The sequence below is a fragment of the Argiope bruennichi genome, chromosome 11 (genome assembly GCF_947563725.1).
Source record: "Argiope bruennichi chromosome 11, qqArgBrue1.1, whole genome shotgun sequence".
Taxonomy (NCBI): Eukaryota; Metazoa; Arthropoda; class Arachnida; order Araneae; family Araneidae; genus Argiope; species Argiope bruennichi.
In genome coordinates, this window is record NC_079161.1 from 65,199,750 (window position 1) to 65,221,677 (window position 21,928).

Genomic DNA, 21,928 nt, shown 5'->3' on the forward strand with positions numbered 1-21,928 from the left:
TATAAAATAGTGAGTCGAATTATGCAAAAATATCCACTAGAATTTATGTAAAAGCGATCAAATTAATAGTTCTTAAAAATTGAAAGACATTCTGATGAGGATATTGTGCCACAAATTCATATATCAGTAATTAGGATGAATTGCAAAACCGCCTACCAGGAGAATTAAATTTAGGACATTGAAATGAAATGTATGATGAGGGTTACAGTTTTTGGCCTTCTTTCAGATAATAACATCTGTGTATTTATTCTGAGTCATAGAAGGCATCTTTCGCTGAAAATCAACATTGTGATCTGTGGCTTAAAGCAAATTCTTTCAATTCTAATTCATCCTTTACTTTGTTTCTTATAAATCGTCCAATGATCCGTAAGATGGAGTATGTATTCTCACGTAGATACTATAGTATATAGAACTCAATGACATACACAAGAGGTAGAGCTAAACAAATTTATTAACTGCACTCAGAATACAGTAACTGACAAATCTTCTGCACTTATACTAGCAGAGAAAGTTAAAGAATACTCTTCCCCTCAGGGGCTCACCTACTATAGGTGAGTACGGGTGTCCCAATCCCGAGGTACCCAGGGATCTTTACTCCCTTTCAGTTCGCTCTCCTCTACGCCTTCTGCTTTTTGCTGTATTTTTTCTTTCCCTCGACGGCAGGCGAGGGAGCTGTCCATGAGAAGCTGTCGCCGCTCTGTTTGCTTCTAGCTTCTCATGGACAGCCAAAACCCCACGTGTTTGCCGTGCGTGGCGACCCATTTGAAAGACGGGTGGTGTACTGTGGTCCCCGGTACATCAATCGGCTGGTCGCTAACTACCTAAGTGGTTAGTTTGCTAGGGATCAAGCGAAGGGGTACTCCTTGGGCTTGGCGTTAAGGGTGGTCACTGTCCCCGGGGGTAACTCCCAGCGTATAGGTACCGATTAGCACTAGGGTGGATGCCGAGGCTGAGAATAAACAGAGCCGGTAATTGCCTTCCCTTGTTGGGCTCCGTGGTGGGCGGTGCCGTCGGACCCGAATCATTTACTATATCGTATGGGCTCCTCCAAACGTGGTCCCTTCAGTGGGCATCGAAACATTCCAATATCTTCCAACATATCCAATCATTTTGATCCATTTTACATTGTAAAGCGAGTTTCTTCAAATAACGAAACATTTCAAACTGTCTCTCCCTTCCTTGTGCAAGAGGCTATAACGGCAACAGTGGAAGATGTTAAATCCATTCGTAAAATGCGCTCTGGTGACTTGCTTGTTGAGGTGAATTCCCGTAAGCAAGCCCAGCAGATTCAAAAATTAAAAGCACTGGGAAATATACCAATAACTGTAAGTCCTCACCAGTCGTTGAATACCTCTAAAGGTGTCATTACCTGTGGGGAACTCTTAAATGTCCCCATAGATATAATAAAATCAGAAATGAAACCGCAAGGAGTTATAGATGTCCGTCGCATAACGATACGGCGTAATGGACAACTCCTTGAAACAAAACATCACATCTTAACGTTTCAGACACCCAAACTACCAGAATTTGTTTACGCAGGTTATATACGACGCCCAGTAAGGCCGTACATTCCGAACCCACTCAGATGCTTTCAGTGCCAGCGGTTTGGCCATTCTAAAGTAAATTGCCGCGGGTCTTTAACATGTGCCCGCTGTGCAGAAAAAGGGCATGATAGCCAGGAATGTTCCGCACAGGAAAAGTGTGTGAACTGTAAAGGCGATCACCCTTCCTTTTCTCGATCATGCCCTAGCTGGCAGCTTGAAAAACAAGTAATCACAATAAAAATCAAAGAAGATCTTTCATATCCCGAAGCCAGGCGTAGAGTTCAAGTACAAACTCCTATTCCTGGTAAAAGTTACGCTTCTGCTGTCCAGAACACCTTTTGCGCAAATTGTTCGTGTAGTAATTGTGTAAAATTTCACGCCGATTCAAAGCCACCTGAAAATATTAGGAATTCTGATTCTGAACATTCCAACAATAGTACACTTGACAGACCTAAGAAATCACAAAAGAAATTGAAGAAAAAATTGCAAAACTCGCTGACGTTGAAGTTAGCAAAACGCGGTATTTCAAAACCGGAACTGCCTTCAAAATTGAAAAAGTCAGCAGCTAAAAATTCCGTCGCTTTGGGACTTGCGACGCAGGGTATAGTCCACAAGGACTTGTCGTCAATATTTGGTGGCATGCCCAAAAGTCCAGATCGCCTTTCTCTCCATCCATCAGATGAGGATGAGGATTTGCACATGAGTTGTGAAGTTTCCGCAACTCTACCACATGCACCTATTAACTTACCTGCAATCCCGAATTCTTAATGGGTACCTTCATTTCTTGGAATTGTCGCGGCCTTCGATCCAAACTTTTTGACATTAAGACCATTATGAACACCTTTCATCCTGTTTGTTTTGGTCTTCAAGAGACCTTCTTGAAGTCCAATATTCCAATTAAATTACGTGGTTATAATTGTGTTCGGAACGATGCAGACACTGAATCTCATAGTTCGGGAGGAGTCTGTATCTTCACTTCTAATATATATCCGAGCACACCTCTCACTTTACAAACTTCTCTACAGGCTGTGGCTGTGCAAGTTCAGACACGAATTTTGGTCACAGTCTGTTGCATTTATTTACCGCCTCATGATGTCGTACGTCAGCAAGATCTTGACCAGTTAGTGGACCAGCTTCCGAAGCCTTTTATTTTATGTGGCGATTTCAATGGACATAGTACTTTGTGGGGTTCAGATAGTACAAACTCTCGTGGGCGGCAGATCGAACAGTTAATAACAAATAACTGTATCTGTCTGCTCAATAATGATGAGAAGACGTACTTTCATGAACCCACCCGTAGCTTCCATAGCCTTGATCTAGCCATTTGCTCTCCTGAACTCTTGCCATCTTTGACCTTTACAGTCAGCAAAGATCTACATAATAGTGATCACTTTCCTATTATTGTCTCCCATGCTGATAGCGGTGGTGCGACTCCCTGTCCTCCGCGTTTTCTATTCAAGCGGGCAGACTGGGATACTTTCACGCAATTGGCAGATATCACCGAGAACATGGTCCGTACTTACGACATCACGGAAGCAGTACAACATGTCATTAACTGCATAATAAGCTCCGCGAATGCCACTATTCCGAAGACTTCCCCACGTCTAAGAAAATTTCGTAGACCGTGGTGGAATGAAGCTTGTCGCGACAGTCATAAAAACCAAAAAAAACTTTGGAATATTTTCCGAAGGTATCCGACAACAGAAAATCTGATTGCATTTAAGCAAGCCAAAGCACTTGCTCGTCGCATTCGTCGTCGAAGTCAGAGAGAATCTTGGATAAAATTCGTATCCTCCATCACATCCTACACTTCCAGTAAACATATGTGGAAAAAAGTAAAGGCCGCTAATGGAATATATAGTGAAACCTCCTTGCCTGTTTTAAATACAGGAAATATGGTGCACTCAACCCCATTAGATGTTGCCAATATTCTTGGTCAAGCATTCTCGGAAGTGTCCGCAATTGACTCTTACAGTCCTACATTTGTGGCTATTAAGAATCGCGCGGAACGGTTGCGTCTACGCTTTAATGACCGACGCCCTTTTCCATATAACTGAGAATTCAGGATGTTTGAACTGGAAACGGCCTTATCTAAAACCAATGATACAAGTCCTGGCCCAGATGGGATCACATATAATATGCTCCGCCATTTGAATACAACTTCCCTTTCCAATCTGTTAATATTATTTAACAGAATATGGATTGAACAGAAGTACCCTTCACAATGGTGCGAGGCTATTGTGATCCCAATCTTAAAACCTGGAAAGGAACCATCAAATTCTCTGAACTACAGACCAATCGCTCTGACGAGTTGCCTTTGTAAGACCTTTGAGCGCATGGTGAATGCCCGTCTAATATTCGAACTGGAGAAAAACGGATACATATCCTCGTTGCAGAGTGGTTTCCGTAGAGGTCGGTCTACTTTTGACAACCTAATTCTACTGGAAACCCAGATACGCAACGCATTTGTTAGGAGGAACCACCTTATCTCCATATTCTTTGATATTGAGAAGGCGTACGACCGTGCTTGGCGCTTTGGCATACTTTCTACAATTTTTAACTTAGGTTTTAGGGGAAACCTACCCATATTTTTACAAAACTTTTTATCACATCGGACTTTCAGAGTTCGCGTTGGCAACACTTATTCATCTAATTTTATCCAAGCTGAGGGAGTTCCTCAGGGAAGTGTCCTCAGTGTCACTCTTTTTATTGTTCATCTTAATCAAGTTTTAACTCTTTTACCTTCATCTGTTCATGGATCACTTTATGTCGATGACCTTCAGATCTCATGCCAAGGTAGCAATATGAATTTAATAGAGCGGCAATTGCAAAATGCCGTTAATAAAGTGGTAGAGTGGTGCGACAACAATGGGCATACTATCTCTCCGGAGAAGAGCCGATGCGTCCATTTTTGCAGGAAAAGAAATGTTCACCTTGATCCGAATATTCATATTCGGAATATTTCCATTCCAGTGGTGAATGAAATTCGGTTTTTGGGAGTGATTCTTGATCGAAAGCTCACTTTCCTTCCTCACATCTTACACCTACGGCAGAAGTGTGAGAAATCATTGAATATTCTAAAAGTTCTGTCCAAAACATCTTGGGGTGCCGATCGAACCTCCCTACTACGAATTTATCAAGCAGTCGTACTTTCTCGCATTGATTATGCCTGCATGGTGTATGGGTCTGCACGCTCTACGGCTTTGCGGCAATTGGATACCGTACACCACACTGCTCTAAGAATCTGTTCTGGAGCATTTCGCACCTCTCCAGTAGAGAGCCTGTATGTTATTTGCCATCAACCCTCTCTCCCTTTAAGGCGTTTAAAGTTATCTACTCTATACTATTATCGTACAAGATCTGTCCCTAATCACCCTATTTGTCATATGAATCTTCCCGTAGGTCTTCGCAGACTATATAATGCCCGCCCCTCACATGTTCTTCCATTCAATGAGAGAGCAAAATTGCTCATGCGTGATTCGGACCTGTCAAATGTCACCATCACGACTGTTGATTCTTTTTGCTTTCCGCCTTGGGATGTCCCATACATTTCATTTCTGAATCCATTTGCAGGTTTTGATAAGTCCTCCACTGCTTCTGTTGTTTATCAGCAACTTTTTCTTTATCATCGCTGTCAGTATTCTTCTTTCACACCAATCTTTACAGATGGTTCCCGATCAGATGGGCATGTCGGTTGCGGCATCATAATTCCATCTGATACTCTGAGCTATCGCCTACACAACTGTTGCTCCGTTTTCACGGCTGAGTTGGTGGCAATTTTCTGTGCTCTTCGCGAAATCTTGCCACTTTCTGAGCGTAATTTTATAATTTATACTGACAGTCTGAGTGCTTTGGAGACACTCTCTCATTATCACTATCAGATGCACACTATTGCTATTCAAATTTTGTGTACATTACGACTCCTAGAAAATAGGGGTTTCAAAATTCTCTTCTGTTGGGTACCAGGGCATGCAGGTATTACCGGTAATGAAAGGGCAGATTTTGCAGCTAAATCTGCATCACTATTTCTAATACAATCTCTTCCATATTGTGATACTAAGCGGTCCCTTGTACGACACATCTTTTCTAAATGGCAGGTGGAATGGGATCTGCAGATCCACAATAAGTTGCATTCCGTCAAGCCCACAGTTGGTTTATGGCCTACTCTACGACAGCGTGAGAATGATGTCAAAATGACTCGCCTACGTATAGGGCATACTCGATATACTCACCTCCATCTCCTTTTTGGTGAAAGGGCACCAATATGCTCCAAATGTCATATTGAGATTAGTATTCAACATATTTTGATTGTCTGTCCTAACTTTGAAGTTCATCGTCGTTACTTCTTCCACTCGTCAAATCTTAACATACAAGACCTGGTGGGTGAAACATACCATCCAAATATTTTTAAATTTTTAAAATCTATCCATTTTTTTACTTGTATCTGATATTTATGTCTATATCCCTTTGTATACTACTGAGCTTTTAAAACTTTTCCTTTTTTCTCTACTATAAAAAAAATTATTGTACATTAGTAATCAATGTTACATTTGAATTTCATGCATTCATTTCTACTTTTAAAAAAAAAATGTCCGTTTTTTACTAGAATCGAACGTCTTTTTTTAAAATTTTAACCAATTATTATATGGGATGAAATTAAACCATACGCTTGGCGCAGTATCGCCAAGAATGGCTCTTGCGCCATTAAACCCAACAACAACAACAACAATAAAGAATACTCTTCTGGAGACAGTAAGAAAAGTCCAGAACACTTGTCTGGTAAACTAAAGAAATGTCCAGAATCTTCTGGAACATGAAATAAAGGAAAGCATAAACCCAAGGGATTAAATATTTACACATATTATGAATCACATCGTCTCTATCGTGATACGAACTTACGGTCTCTTAATTATGAGACCAGTGCTATGACCGTTCGGCCATAGAGTTTCGACTAACTTTTTTTCAATGCGGCACTATTTTCAAATTTTTTTTGAAGGGTTTTCATTTTTTTGAAACAAAGACTTCATGTCCATTTTGCGAAATAAACCAGGCAACCATACTAAAAACCGTTTTCGACTTAGGATAAGAATTTATCGAAATGTTCATTGAAATCATTCGTTCCTTCCTAAAATAACTACTAGTGAAAAGATATCGTAATATTTTCGAGTTTCACTCAAATGCAAACAACGAATTTCTCGCATGCGTTAAAACTATCAGAAAAAAAATGAGAGCCCGGCTTCGAACTGGAAAAGAAAGAAGGAAAGTAAAAAAAGGCATTGCAAAGAAATGAAAACTAAGGATAAAGCTAGAATATAATCTCGAAATATATGTTACAATATGGAAAAATATCCACTGGAATTTATGTAAAATCGATCAAATTAATAGTTCTTAAAAATTGAAAGACATTCTGATGATGATATTGTGCCACAAATTCATATATCAGTAATTAGGATGAATTGCAAAACCGCCTACCAGGAGAATTAAATTTAGGACATTGAAATGAAATGTATGATGAGGGTTACAGTTTTTGGCCTTCTTTCAGAGAATAACATTTGTGTATTTATTCTGAGTCATAGAAGGCATCTTTCGCTGAAAATCAACATTGTGATCTGTGGCTTAAAGCAAATTCTTTCAATTCTAATTCATCCTTTACTTTGTTTCTTATAAATCGTCCAATGATCCGTAAGATGGAGTATGTATTCTCACGTAGATACTATAGTATATAGAACTCAATGACATACACAAGAGGTAGAGCTAACCAAATTTATTAACTGCACTCAGAATACAGTAACTGACAAATCTTCTGCACTTATACTAGCAGAGAAAGTTAAAGAATACTCTTCTGGAGACAGTAAGAAAAGTCCAGAACACTTGTCTGGTAAACTAAAGAAATGTCCAGAATCTTCTGGAACTTGAAATAAAGGAAAACATAAACCCAAGGGATTAATTATTTACACATACTATGAATCACATCGTCTCTATCGTGATACGAACTTACGGTCTCTTAATTATGAGACCAGTGCTATGACCGTTCGGCCATGGAGTTTCGACTAACTTTTTTTCAATGCGGTACTATTTTCAAATTTTTTTTTGAAGGGTTTTCATTTTTTTGAAAAAAAGACTTTATGTCCATTTTGCGAAATAAACCAGGCAACCATACTAAAAACCGTTTTTGACTTAGGATAAGAATTTATCGAAATGTTCATTGAAATCATTCGTTCCTTCCTAAAATAACTACTAGTGAAAAGATATCGTAATATTTTCGAGTTTCACTCAAATGCAAACAACGAATTTCTCGCATGCGTTAAAACTATCAGAAAAAAAAATGAGAGCCCGGCTTCGAACTGGAAAAGAAAGAAGGAAAGTAAAAAAAGGCATTGCAAAGAAATGAAAACTAAGGATAAAGCTAGAATATAATCTCGAAATATATGTTACAATATGGAAAAATATCCACTAGAATTTATGTAAAATCGATCAAATTAATAGTTCTTAAAAATTGAAAGACATTCTGATGATGATATTGTGCCACAAATTCATATATCAGTAATTAGGATGAATTGCAAAACCGCCTACCAGGAGAATTAAATTTAGGACATTGAAATGAAATGTATGATGAGGGTTACAGTTTTTGGCCTTCTTTCAGAGAATAACATTTGTGTATTTATTCTGAGTCATAGAAGGCATCTTTCGCTGAAAATCAACATTGTGATCTGTGGCTTAAAGCAAATTCTTTCAATTCTAATTCATCCTTTACTTTGTTTCTTATAAATCGTCCAATGATCCGTAAGATGGAGTATGTATTCTCACGTAGATACTATAGTATATAGAACTCAATGACATACACAAGAGGTAGAGCTAACCAAATTTATTAACTGCACTCAGAATACAGTAACTGACAAATCTTCTGCACTTATACTAGCAGAGAAAGTTAAAGAATACTCTTCTGGAGACAGTAAGAAAAGTCCAGAACACTTGTCTGGTAAACTAAAGAAATGTCCAGAATCTTCTGGAACATGAAATAAAGGAAAGCATAAACCCAAGGGATTAAATATTTACACATATTATGAATCACATCGTCTCTATCGTGATACGAACTTACGGTCTCTTAATTATGAGACCAGTGCTATGACCGTTCGGCCATAGAGTTTCGACTAACTTTTTTTCAATGCGGCACTATTTTCAAATTTTTTTTGAAGGGTTTTCATTTTTTTGAAACAAAGACTTCATGTCCATTTTGCGAAATAAACCAGGCAACCATACTAAAAACCGTTTTCGACTTAGGATAAGAATTTATCGAAATGTTCATTGAAATCATTCGTTCCTTCCTAAAATAACTACTAGTGAAAAGATATCGTAATATTTTCGAGTTTCACTCAAATGCAAACAACGAATTTCTCGCATGCGTTAAAACTATCAGAAAAAAAAATGAGAGCCCGGCTTCGAACTGGAAAAGAAAGAAGGAAAGTAAAAAAAGGCATTGCAAAGAAATGAAAACTAAGGATAAAGCTAGAATATAATCTCGAAATATATGTTACAATATGGAAAAATATCCACTGGAATTTATGTAAAATCGATCAAATTAATAGTTCTTAAAAATTGAAAGACATTCTGATGATGATATTGTGCCACAAATTCATATATCAGTAATTAGGATGAATTGCAAAACCGCCTACCAGGAGAATTAAATTTAGGACATTGAAATGAAATGTATGATGAGGGTTACAGTTTTTGGCCTTCTTTCAGAGAATAACATTTGTGTATTTATTCTGAGTCATAGAAGGCATCTTTCGCTGAAAATCAACATTGTGATCTGTGGCTTAAAGCAAATTCTTTCAATTCTAATTCATCCTTTACTTTGTTTCTTATAAATCGTCCAATGATCCGTAAGATGGAGTATGTATTCTCACGTAGATACTATAGTATATAGAACTCAATGACATACACAAGAGGTAGAGCTAACCAAATTTATTAACTGCACTCAGAATACAGTAACTGACAAATCTTCTGCACTTATACTAGCAGAGAAAGTTAAAGAATACTCTTCTGGAGACAGTAAGAAAAGTCCAGAACACTTGTCTGGTAAACTAAAGAAATGTCCAGAATCTTCTGGAACTTGAAATAAAGGAAAACATAAACCCAAGGGATTAAATATTTACACATACTATGAATCACATCGTCTCTATCGTGATACGAACTTACGGTCTCTTAATTATGAGACCAGTGCTATGACCGTTCGGCCATGGAGTTTCGACTAACTTTTTTTCAATGCGGCACTATTTTCAAATTTTTTTTTGAAGGGTTTTCATTTTTTTGAAAAAAAGACTTTATGTCCATTTTGCGAAATAAACCTGGCAACCATACTAAAAACCGTTTTTGACTTAGGATAAGAATTTATCGAAATGTTCATTGAAATCATTCGTTCCTTCCTAAAATAACTACTAGTGAAAAGATATCGTAATATTTTCGAGTTTCACTCAAATGCAAACAACGAATTTCTCGCATGCGTTAAAACTATCAGAAAAAAAAATGAGAGCCCGGCTTCGAACTGGAAAAGAAAGAAGGAAAGTAAAAAAAGGCATTGCAAAGAAATGAAAACTAAGGATAAAGCTAGAATATAATCTCGAAATATATGTTACAATATGGAAAAATATCCACTAGAATTTATGTAAAATCGATCAAATTAATAGTTCTTAAAAATTGAAAGACATTCTGATGATGATATTGTGCCACAAATTCATATATCAGTAATTAGGATGAATTGCAAAACCGCCTACCAGGAGAATTAAATTTAGGACATTGAAATGAAATGTATGATGAGGGTTACAGTTTTTGGCCTTCTTTCAGAGAATAACATTTGTGTATTTATTCTGAGTCATAGAAGGCATCTTTCGCTGAAAATCAACATTGTGATCTGTGGCTTAAAGCAAATTCTTTCAATTCTAATTCATCCTTTACTTTGTTTCTTATAAATCGTCCAATGATCCGTAAGATGGAGTATGTATTCTCACGTAGATACTATAGTATATAGAACTCAATGACATACACAAGAGGTAGAGCTAACCAAATTTATTAACTGCACTCAGAATACAGTAACTGACAAATCTTCTGCACTTATACTAGCAGAGAAAGTTAAAGAATACTCTTCTGGAGACAGTAAGAAAAGTCCAGAACACTTGTCTGGTAAACTAAAGAAATGTCCAGAATCTTCTGGAACATGAAATAAAGGAAAACATAAACCCAAGGGATTAAATATTTACACATACTATGAATCACATCGTCTCTATCGTGATACGAACTTACGGTCTCTTAATTATGAGACCAGTGCTATGGCCGTTCGGCCATGGAGTTTCGACTAACTTTTTTTCAATGCGGCACTATTTTCAAATTTTTTTTTGAAGGGTTTTCATTTTTTTGAAAAAAAGACTTTATGTCCATTTTGCGAAATAAACCAGGCAACCATACTAAAAACCGTTTTTGACTTAGGATAAGAATTTATCGAAATGTTCATTGAAATCATTCGTTCCTTCCTAAAATAACTACTAGTGAAAAGATATCGTAATATTTTCGAGTTTCACTCAAATGCAAACAACGAATTTCTCGCATGCGTTAAAACTATCAGAAAAAAAATGAGAGCCCGGCTTCGAACTGGAAAAGAAAGAAGGAAAGTAAAAAAAGGCATTGCAAAGAAATGAAAACTAAGGATAAAGCTAGAATATAATCTCGAAATATATGTTACAATATGGAAAAATATCCACTAGAATTTATGTAAAAGCGATCAAATTAATAGTTCTTAAAAATTGAAAGACATTCTAATGAGGATATTGTGCCACAAATTCATATATCAGTAATTTGGATGAATTGCAAAACCGCCTACCAGGAGAATTAAATTTAGGACATTGAAATGAAATGTATGATGAGGGTTACAGTTTTTGGTCTTCTTTCAGATAATAACATCTGTGTATTTATTCTGAGTCATAGAAGGCATCTTTCGCTGAAAATCAACATTGTGATCTGTGGCTTAAAGCAAATTCTTTCAATTCTAATTCATCCTTTACTTTGTTTCTTATAAATCGTCCAATGATCCTTAAGATGGAGTATATATTTTCAATTTCTTTTTTGGCAGGTTTTTCCTTTTTTTGAAACAAAGACTTCATGTGCATTTTGCGAAATAAGCCAGACAGCCATACTAAAAACAATTTTTGATTTTGAATAAGAATTTATCGAAATGTTCCTTGAAATTATTCGTTCCTTCCTAAAATAACTACTAGAGAAAAGATTTCATAATATTTTCGAGTTCTACTCAAATGCAAACAATGAATTTTTCGCATGTGCTGGAATTATCAGAAAAAGAAATGAGAGCTCTGCTTCGAACTGGAAAATAAAAAAATAAAAAAGGAAAGTAGGAAAAGGCATTCAAAAGAAACGAAAACTAAGGATAAAGCTAGAATATAATCTCGAAATATATGTTACAATAAATCGAAAATCTTTTTACAAAAGCATTAAGTGAAAAGTAAAATTTTTTTTTTTGCAAAAAAAGATGTTGAAGAATTGATAAAAGAATTTCGTACAGACGAAAGTGATATGCTGACGTGAAACTCGGTAGAAACTTTACATACATGATTACTTTTTAATTATGACTGTTAACTCCATTTCTAGGATTTTCCATGACTTTCCTAATGACTCTCTATGTCTTAAATTTTACAAATAAATATCTGTCTGTCTGCAAAGCTTTACAAGGAATACTTCTTCACATTAAAATTGATATTTAAATTAAAAATTACAATATTATTAGAAAACACTATTTACAATATGAACTTACGATTGCAGTGTAGCTGTACTCACCATAATTGTTTTATTTACGCCTATAATTCTCAATACTACATTACAAATAGTTTAATCTCCAATTCAAATCGAAATATTAATGAAAGTTTATCTTTCATGGAATCATAGTACAACTGAATGATCTTGCTGTGGTGAGACCACTTCTACTTCCTTTTCATATATTATGCAACTGAAATGCTCGAAGACAGCGGATTGCTAAATTAATGATGAATCATGATTTATGTCATTTAAATGATAGAAATGAAATCTTTTTTTCCAACAACCTATTGCAGTAGTCCGTATTCTTTGCTTTCTCATTTCATTTGCCATTTTCGACCGTAGATTTTAATTTTAGGAACCAAAATGATGTGTTCAGTACTGACAATTTCACAAATTTTATGGCTTTTCCATCTACAGATGTTATTTTATCCGAAAAAACATTGTTGTTTTATTTGAGATGACGCCGATTGGCAACTTTTTCAAAATATTTCAGAAACTGCAACAGAAATGATTCAAAGGTCAGAAAAAAAAAATGGCACTTTGAAAGAGGAAACAAAATATATTATGAAAAGCACCCGAGAATTATTTCTAAAAATATCCAAATGTTAAAAATAATTGCATGATAGAACTAGAAATGTGCAGAAAACAATAACTCCCAGATAAAAGAGCGAGATGGTTTCAAAAGATGGCCAGTATCTTGGAACATTTAGATCTGAAATGCAATTGTTCTTCAGAGCAATTGTTCGAATAATTAAGTGTCGCAGTCAAAGGCAATGTTTTGTTGTTGTTGCTGTTGTCGTGTCAATGCATGCAGTGCTAATGCAAAAGATTAGAATCCTACAAACGCCCTGGTGACGGCAAGATCTGCAAGTTCTGGAGCCCAATGGTTATGGAGGATTTCGATTCGGGGTGCTCCAAGTTGAAAGAGGGAATCTTTAATGACCAGGCAGTCAACAACATGATCTGGAGTTAGTTGGGAATGAGGACAGTACTTGCAGATGGAATAGGATTTTATATTGGTTCGTGATATCTTCATGCCTTTGAAATGTCCAGTACGTAGCCCAGCTATTGTAGAGGAAAGGTTTCTTGGGCAGTTTAGATCGGGGATTGTTGCCTTGCTAAGATGCTGGTAGTAGATCCTTCGCCTGGTGGCAGCATTCGCATCTGCACAGGTTGGTCTTCGTCACGTGCTTCCTTTGCAAGGGCATCTGCACATTCGTTCCCTTCAATTCCAACATGAGATGGGATCCACCGGAAAGTGCAAGGTATATTTAATAATTGGAGAAAGGTATTAATTTCTTGCGTTATTGTTGTTTTACTGTTACACTGCGTAAAAAAAGTAGAAGGACAGTGTCTTTTTGCCAATTAATATCTCTTATTTTCTCCTAACTACCAGATTCCCCTCAGGGGCTCACCTACTATAGGTGAGTACGTGTGTCCCAATCCCGAGGTACCCAGGGATCTTTACTCCCTTTAGGTTTACTCTCCTCTGCGCCTTCTGCTGTCGCCTTTGTTTTTTCTTTCCCTCGAGGGTAGGCGAGGGAGCTCTCCATGAGAAGCTGTTGCCGCTCTGTTTGCTTCCTGCTTCTCATGGACAGCAAATACCCCCACGTGTTTGCCGTGCGTGGCGACCCATTAGACGGGCGGTGCACTGTGGTCCCCGGTGTATCAATCGGCCGGTAGCTAGCAACCTGAGTTACTAGTCTGCCAGGGATCAAGCGAAGGGGTTACTCCTTGGGCTTGGCGTTAAGGGTGGTCACTGTCCCCGGGGGTAACTCCGAGCGTATAGGTTCCGGCTAGCGCTAGGGTAAGCGCCGAGGCTGGGATTGGCCAGAGCCGGTGGCTGCCTTCCCTTGTTGGAGTCCATGGTGGGTGGTGCCGTCGGGGCCCGAAGCCCCATCAATATCGTATGGGCAAAAAAAAACCATTCTCCCTTCAGTGGGCGTCAAATGTTACCGAATCAAATGCAAACCAAAGATACTTTTCACTCGGTATCACCATTTCTTGTACAAAAAGCCATAGTAGCAACCGTCGGTGATGTTGCAGGTATACGTAAACTGCGTTCTGGGGACTTGCTTATAGAAGTTAATTCTAAGAAGCAAGCGCAGCAAATAACCAAACTAAAAGCATTAGCTACAATACCAGTTACTGTTTCCCCTCACTCTTCCTTAAATTATTCAAAAGGTGTCATAACCTGTGGAGAGCTGTACAATGTTTCTCTGGAAGAAATATCTAAAAGATTTCAACAGCAAGGAGTTACTCATGTACGCCGCATAACCATTCGGCGGGATGGGCAACTCATTAATACAAAACATCTCATCCTCACTTTCCATTCGCCTAAACTGCCTGAATTTGTAAAAGCCGGATATCTGAAATTACCTGTTAGAGCATATATACCCAATCCCTTAAGATGTTTCCAATGTCAACGTTTCGGCCACTCCAAAGCTAATTGCCGCGGGACAGTAACTTGTGCCCGATGTGCTGAAAAAGGTCATGAAAGCCAGGAGTGCACTGCGCCAGAAAAGTGCGTCAATTGTGGTGAAGATCATGCTTCCTTTTCGGGACTTTGCAAACGTTGGACTCTCGAGAAACAAATAACCACTCTTAAGTTCAAAGAAAACATTACATATCCTGAAGCTAGACGTAAAATACTAGCTCAAACACCTACGCCTGGTTTAACCTATGCTTCTGTGGTACAGAAACAGTTTTGTGTAAACTGTTCTTGTCCGAATTGTGTAAAATCTGCTACACACACAAAAACACTTGAAAAATCAACTGATTCAGAAACAGAGCATTCCACAAACAATGAAATTGAATTATCGAAACTTGACAAACCTAAAAAAAATAAAACAAAATCTGGAAAGCATTTGAAATTACAACTCTCAAAACGCGGTCTTTCTCCACAGGATATTAGAACAAAACTTAGAAAATCAACCTTGCGCAATTCAGTTGCTTTGGGACTCGCAAATCAAGGTGCAGTCCACAAAGACCTAACGTCCATTTTTGGTGGCACATCCAAAAATGTAGACCTAATCGCACTTCATCCATCTGAAGAAGAGGATGAAGAACTTAAAATGAATTGCGATGCTTCGCAACTTCTCAACACTGTTACTAATCCTTTACTTGAAGCAAAAGTTACTTAATGGGTACCTTCGTTTCATGGAATTGTCGTGGCCTTCGGTCCAAATTGAATGACATTAAGACCATCCTTAACAACTTTCATCCTATCTGTTTTGGTGTTCAGGAGACCTTCTTGACACCTAATATCCCCATCAAAATACGCGGTTATAACTGTGCTCGTAAAGATGCAGAAACAGCATCTCATCCTTCTGGTGGAGTTTGTATTTTCACGTCGAATTTATATCCGAGTACACCTCTCCTATTACACACTTCTCTGCAGGCTGTGGCTGTTCAGGTTCATACACGAATTTTGGTCACAGTCTGCTACATTTACTTACCGCCTCATGATGTCATTCGTCAGCAAGATCTTGATAACCTTGTGGACCAACTTCCTTCTCCATTTATTATACTTGGAGATTTTAACGGCCATAGTACGTTGTGGGGTTCGGAAAGTACAAATTCTCGTGGGCAACAGATAGAACAGTTTATTTCTAACAATTGTCTCTGTTTGCTCAATAATGATGAGAAGACGTACTTCCATGAACCCACACGTAGCTTCCATAGCCTTGATCTAGCCATGTGCTCTCCTGAACTCTTGCCGGTATTGAACTTTGCAGTTAGCAAAGATCTACATAATAGTGACCATTTCCCTATTATTGTCTCCCATGCTGATAGCGGCGGTGCGACTCTCTGTCCTCCGCGTTTTCTATTCCAGCGGGCAGACTGGGATACTTTCACTCAATTGGCAGATATCACAGAGACCATGGTCAGTACTTTCGACATTACGGAAGCAATGCAACTTGTTATTGACACCATATTAAACGCCGCAAATGCCACCATTCCAAAGACCTCCCCACGTCTCAGAAAATTTCGCAGACCGTGGTGGAATGAGGCTTGTCGCGACAGCCACAAGCAGCAAAAAAAACTATGGAACATCTTTCGGAGGTACCCGACAACTGAAAATCTCATTGCTTTTAAAAGAGCCAAAGCGCTAGCTCGTCGCATTCGTCGTCAGAGTCAGAGGGATTCCTGGATTAAATTCGTATCGTCTATTACATCATCGACCTCTAGCAAACAGTTGTGGAAAAAAGTAAAGGCTGCTAATGGTATTTATTGTGAATCTTCCATTCCTGTTTTAAATACAGGAAGTGGGATACATTCTGCTCCATTAGAAGTAGCCAATATCCTGGGCCAAGCATTTGCACAAGTTTCCGCAATAGATTCTTATGGTCCTGAGTTTCTGGCGATTAAGAATCCCGCGGAACGTTTGCCTCTGCATTTTAATGACCGTCGCAAGTTTTCATACAACTGTAAATTTAAAATGTTTGAACTCGTAAAGGCCTTATCTAAATCTCATGACACCAGTCCAGGACCAGATGGGATTACATACAACATGCTCCGTCATTTGAATACCACTTCCCTTTCCAACCTGTTATTATTATTTAACAGAATCTGGACCGAGCAGAAGTACCCTTCACAATGGCGCGAAGCTATTGTTATCCCAATCCTAAAACCCGGCAAAGAACCATCCAATCCTATGAACTACCGACCAATAGCTTTGACGAGCTGTCTCTGTAAAACCTTAGAACGTATGGTCAATGCTCGTTTGATTTTCGAATTAGAAAAACAAGGATGTATCTCTCAGTTGCAGAGTGGTTTCCGTAGGGGACGGTCTACTGTTGACAACCTCGTCCTTCTGGAAACGCAAATCCGCAATGCATTTGTGAGGCGAAATCACCTTGTATCTATTTTTTTTTTGATATAGAGAAAGCGTACGACCGTACGTGGCGTCACGGCATACTCTCAACGCTTTTTAAATATGGTTTTAGAGGAAATTTACCGATATTTTTAAAAAACTTTTTATCTTGTCGAACGTTTAAAGTTCGCATTGGTAACGTCTATTCAAATGATTTTATTCAAACTGAAGGTGTCCCGCAGGGTAGCATTCTTAGTGTTACTCTTTTTATTGTCCATTTTAGCCAAATAATTAATGTTTTACCTCCATCTATTCAAGGCACATTATACGTGGATGATCTCCAGATCTCTTGCCAAGGGAGCAATATGCACCTGATAGAGCGACAACTGCAGGTTGCTGTAAACAAACTTGTAAATTGGTGCAATGAAAATGGACATACGATTTCTCCAGAGAAAAATAAATGTGTCCATTTTTGTAGGAAACGGGGTATTCATTTAGATCCCAAAGTTCAGATTCATAGTGCTACCATCCCTGTGGTAAATGAAATAAAGTTTTTGGGGATAATATTTGACCGTAAGCTCACTTTCCTTCCGCATGTCCTACATTTCCGGAAGAGGTGTGATAGGTCATTAAATATTCTCAAGGTACTGTCCAGAACCACTTGGGGAGCAGATCGAACTTCCTTGCTTAGAATTTATCAAGCAGTGACTTTATCCCGTATAGATTACGGAAGTATGGTGTATGGCTCTGCTCGTCCTACGGTTTTACGTAGACTTGATACCATACACCATTCTGCTTTGAGAATTAGCTTAGGAGCATTTCGCACCTCGCCTGTGAATAGTCTGTATGTTCTCTGCCATCATCTACCACGTGAAAAATTATCTGCCCAATATTATCTTCGAGCACTGTCTGTTCCGAAGCATCCTGTGTGTTCTTTGACATTTCCGGTTAGTCTTCGGAGACTTTATAATGCTCGTCGCTCTCACGTACTTCCATTCTGCGAGAGAGTTAAAATGCTCCTTCGTGATTATGGACTTCATGATAAGGTAATCCAGACATACGATCCATTTTCCTTTCCTCCCTGGAATATTCCTCAGTTTTCATTTTTAAATCCCTTCTCTGGTTTTGAGAAGCAGAGTACTTCCCCTATTGTTTATCAGAATCTGTTTTATTCTCATTGCTGCCAGTATTCAGATTACTTAAAAATATTTACGGATGGTTCGAAATCAGACGATCATGTTGGTTGCGGTATTGTCTTTGATACCGACACATTTAGTTACCGTCTAGATTCCTCTCTATCTGTTTTATCCGCTGAATTATTAGCCATCTTTTATGCTCTTCAGAGGATTTCACTCTCTTCTGATCGTAAATTCTGTATCTATACTGACAGCATGAGTTCACTGACAATGTTTTCCAACTGTAATAATCAGATTCACCCGGTTGCCTTGGAAATCCTCGATCTTCTAAGGACTTTAAAAAACAGGGATTTTGAGATATTGTTTTGTTGGATTCCGAGTCATGTCGGAATCACTGGTAATGAGTTGGCGGATAATGCAGCAAAGAGTGCATCTTTGCTTTCACAGCGAGACATCCCGTTCTGTGATGCAAAAAATATTTTTCAACGTCGTATGAATTCACTCTGGCAGGAATCATGGAACAATCATACTAATAACAAACTTCATAACGTAAAACCTATCATTTCATCCTGGCCTTGTTTACCAGTGCGAGAGCTAGACGTCAAATTGTCTAGACTCCGCATTGGTCACACTCGTTTTACTCATAAACACCTTTTATTCGGTAATCGAGCTCCTATCTGCTCTAGATGCCAAGTGATTTTAACCGTTCTTCATCTCTTAATAGAGTGTCCCAATTTTGATCATCATCGTTTACGTTTTTTCTGTGCTTCAACACTGAGCATGCAAATGCTCGTGGGGGAACGTCCCCACAAAAATCTTTTTAAATTTTTAAAAGCAACTGGATTTTACCATTTTATTTAACATTTAACTTTGTTGGTTTTACCTTGTTTACAATTTTAAGAGTTACTGCTTTGCAATTTTATCAGTTTTATTTAATCAGCTGTAGGACGTAAAGTCTAAGACTATATTTTAACCATATGTCTGGCGCAGTATAGTTAGATATGGCTCTTGCGCCAATAAACAACAATATCCAATCCAATCCAATCCTAACTACCAGATATTTATGCAGATTTAGTTTAATGACCCTTGTTTTCATTTAAGGCAAAAATTAAACATCTACCACTAATATTATTAAGAAAATTAGTATATATAATTTCCGATGCGTAAAAAAAGTAGAAGGACACTTGCTAATATATTTAATTTAGTGAGTTGTTCTTTATTTAAATAGTGATTTTGCACTTTGTTTATCCTTTTCTGCCAAAAAAAATCTAATTTGTTTAAAAGTTACGTTGTTTCTCCGTTCTCAGAAATGCCTAAAGGAATACCTTTGAACGATTTGCAAAAAGGGCAAATTTCCGCATATCAAAATGATGGTAAAGGTGTCAGAGAGATTGCTCGATTGTTGCAGGTGAGTCCCAATACAGTTTCAAACTTTATCAGAAATCCTTATAAAATTGGAAATAAAACGAAGACTGGTAGACCGAAGAAGTTAACACCATGTGATGAAAGAAAATTCGTGTGCTGAAGAAGAACAAAGGAAGTGTTTCAAAGGCAAGAAATCAAGCAGGACTTAATCATGTGACGAAACAAACAGTTTACAACTATATTAAAAGATCTAAAAAATTCATTTTTAAAAAACGGAAACATCATCCTAAGTGGAAACAAGCTCACATTGATAACCGTTTAGCGTGGGCTAAGGAGCACATGTCCTGGACTACAGAATGGACTTCTGTGATATTTTCCGATGAAAAGAAATTTAACTTAGACGGTCCAGACGGATATCAGCACTACTGGCATTGTCTGAGGACTGAAGGCGAATACTATTCAACACGACAAATGGGAGGAGGGAGTTTAATGGTTTGGATGGCTGTTGGATACGGAGGAAGGACAAGTTTGGTTTTCTTAAATGGTAGGCAAAAACATTGCTAAATTCCGAGCTTCTTCCTTATGCCTCTGACATGGGTGGTGAAGAGTGGAAGTTTCAGCAAGACGGAGCTTCCATTCACACCGCGACTGGAGTCAAAGATTGGTTCCTAACAAATAATGTGGATGTTTTACCATGGCCAGCCAAAAGTCCTGACCTTAATATAGTGGAAAACCTCTGGGCAATGCTAGTTCGTCGAGTTTATGCTGATGGAAGGCAGTTTGATTCCCAAACTCAGCTTCGAGAAGCATTGAATGACTCGTGGGACAATTTTTGTCAAACTGAAATTCAAACTCTATACAATTCACTTCCAAATAGAATATTTGAAGTTATAAAGGCCAATGGGAAGACCATTCCTTATTAAAGTCACTATTTTTTCATTCATTATAATGCTGTCCTTCTACTTTTTTTACAAAGTTTCAAAAAAGAGAAACTATTTTTGTTGCCATTAATATTTTATGTTTGAACATCATAATTCTGATGTTAAAATTGTATTTTTGAAATATTTTTTAAATGTTTCTTATAAAAAAGTTAAGTAAAAATAAAATATTTTTCGGTTATTGTTACAAAATCAAGTGTCCTTCTACTTTTTTTACGCAGTGTATGTATGGCTTCGAGTGCTGATTTTGAATTTGAGAAAATCACAATTTCTTTTATTGAGTCGTTTAGAGAATGAGAGCGAAAATGGGTAAGAGTCTCTTTAATAGCGATTTATTCGCTTGTGAAATTTGAAGCAATTTGGCCAGTGGGTGTTTTGAGTTTGACGTTATATCTTGGGGGGTAAATGATGGAGATACCATCACCACCTCTGTTACAGTCAATATCAGAGGAACCATCTGTGTATACTATAGCGCTGTTTTCATTGGAAAGTGAAGAACAGTGTCTTCACCTTTTTGTAATAAAACTTGTGTTGGTTCTTCCTTAGAACATGGTTCCAGTAGGTTAGTATTTATTTAATTGTTGAAAGGGGGCTTGGAAGTAAAAAGTGATCCTTGAGTAATGTCCAGAGAGGAGGGATCAAGATGAATGGCCTTACTGATGTCACTGTCAAATTGCAGCGTTAATGATCTATGAAGCCTTGACCTGCCTGTCCAAGTATGAAAAGCTCTGTGAGAAATGTGGTCCTTATTTTGGCTTTTGATTTTGTTAGTGAATTTTAGAGTGAGAAGTTTCCGTCTGTTTTCAACGGAAAAAAGACCGCTTTCAAGTTCGGCCTTGGTGTTATTAGTAGAGGACACTGCACCAATGATGATTTTTGATGCTCTATGTTGGAGTCCAAAGTGTCTTTAACAGATTCAGACGCATGTGCCCAAATGGGGGAATAATACTCAAGTACTGGCCTGATGACGGTGCAGTAAGTGGTGATTCATCTGAACGCCAACAGATGGCGCAATGAAAATCCAGAACTTTGAACTCTTGTTTATGTTCAGGGACTAGGCATTCTTAGGGGATGCTTGGAGGAAACGGATGCCAAGTAAACGCGCTCGAAAATGTGTAGTTTGAATAGTCTGAATCTGTATACAAAAATTATATTCGCTGTAATAAATATCGAGACGTGGATGAGGTGAGTCATTCCTTTATTTATTACCATAATCCTTAATTAAATCAACATTTTTTTTGGTCCGTCGTTAGCCGCAGAGCCCTATGGACAATGAATTCCAAATCGAAAATCATAAAAGCAATTCAA

General features: G+C 37.9%; 3 protein-coding genes across 3 annotated transcripts; all 3 read left to right on the forward strand.

Moving 5' to 3' along the window:
• The first annotated feature begins 1,232 nt into the window (after nt 1-1,232).
• On the forward strand, nt 1,233-2,312 carry LOC129956583 (uncharacterized). Its single transcript, XM_056068511.1, has one exon. It carries the CDS (start codon nt 1,233-1,235, stop codon nt 2,310-2,312), a length of 1,080 nt encoding a protein of 359 aa, XP_055924486.1.
• Nucleotides 2,313-4,717: 2,405 nt separating this feature from the next.
• On the forward strand, nt 4,718-12,212 carry LOC129956584 (uncharacterized). Its single transcript, XM_056068512.1, has 2 exons — nt 4,718-5,923; nt 12,201-12,212. The coding sequence occupies exons 1-2, from the start codon at nt 4,718-4,720 to the stop codon at nt 12,210-12,212; spliced, it is 1,218 nt and encodes a 405-aa protein (XP_055924487.1).
• A 2,102-nt stretch (nt 12,213-14,314) lies between these two features.
• On the forward strand, nt 14,315-15,508 carry LOC129956585 (uncharacterized). Its single transcript, XM_056068513.1, has one exon. It carries the CDS (start codon nt 14,315-14,317, stop codon nt 15,506-15,508), a length of 1,194 nt encoding a protein of 397 aa, XP_055924488.1.
• The last annotated feature ends 6,420 nt before the right edge of the window (nt 15,509-21,928 follow it).

Excerpts from the sequence above, each read along its gene's own strand:
- LOC129956583 (XM_056068511.1), top strand. The coding sequence starts at position 1,233 with ATGCGCTCTGGTGACTTGCTTGTTGAGGTGAATTCCCGTAAGCAAGCC.
- LOC129956585 (XM_056068513.1), top strand. The coding sequence starts at position 14,315 with ATGTTACCGAATCAAATGCAAACCAAAGATACTTTTCACTCGGTATCA.
- LOC129956584 (XM_056068512.1), top strand. The coding sequence starts at position 4,718 with ATGGTGTATGGGTCTGCACGCTCTACGGCTTTGCGGCAATTGGATACC.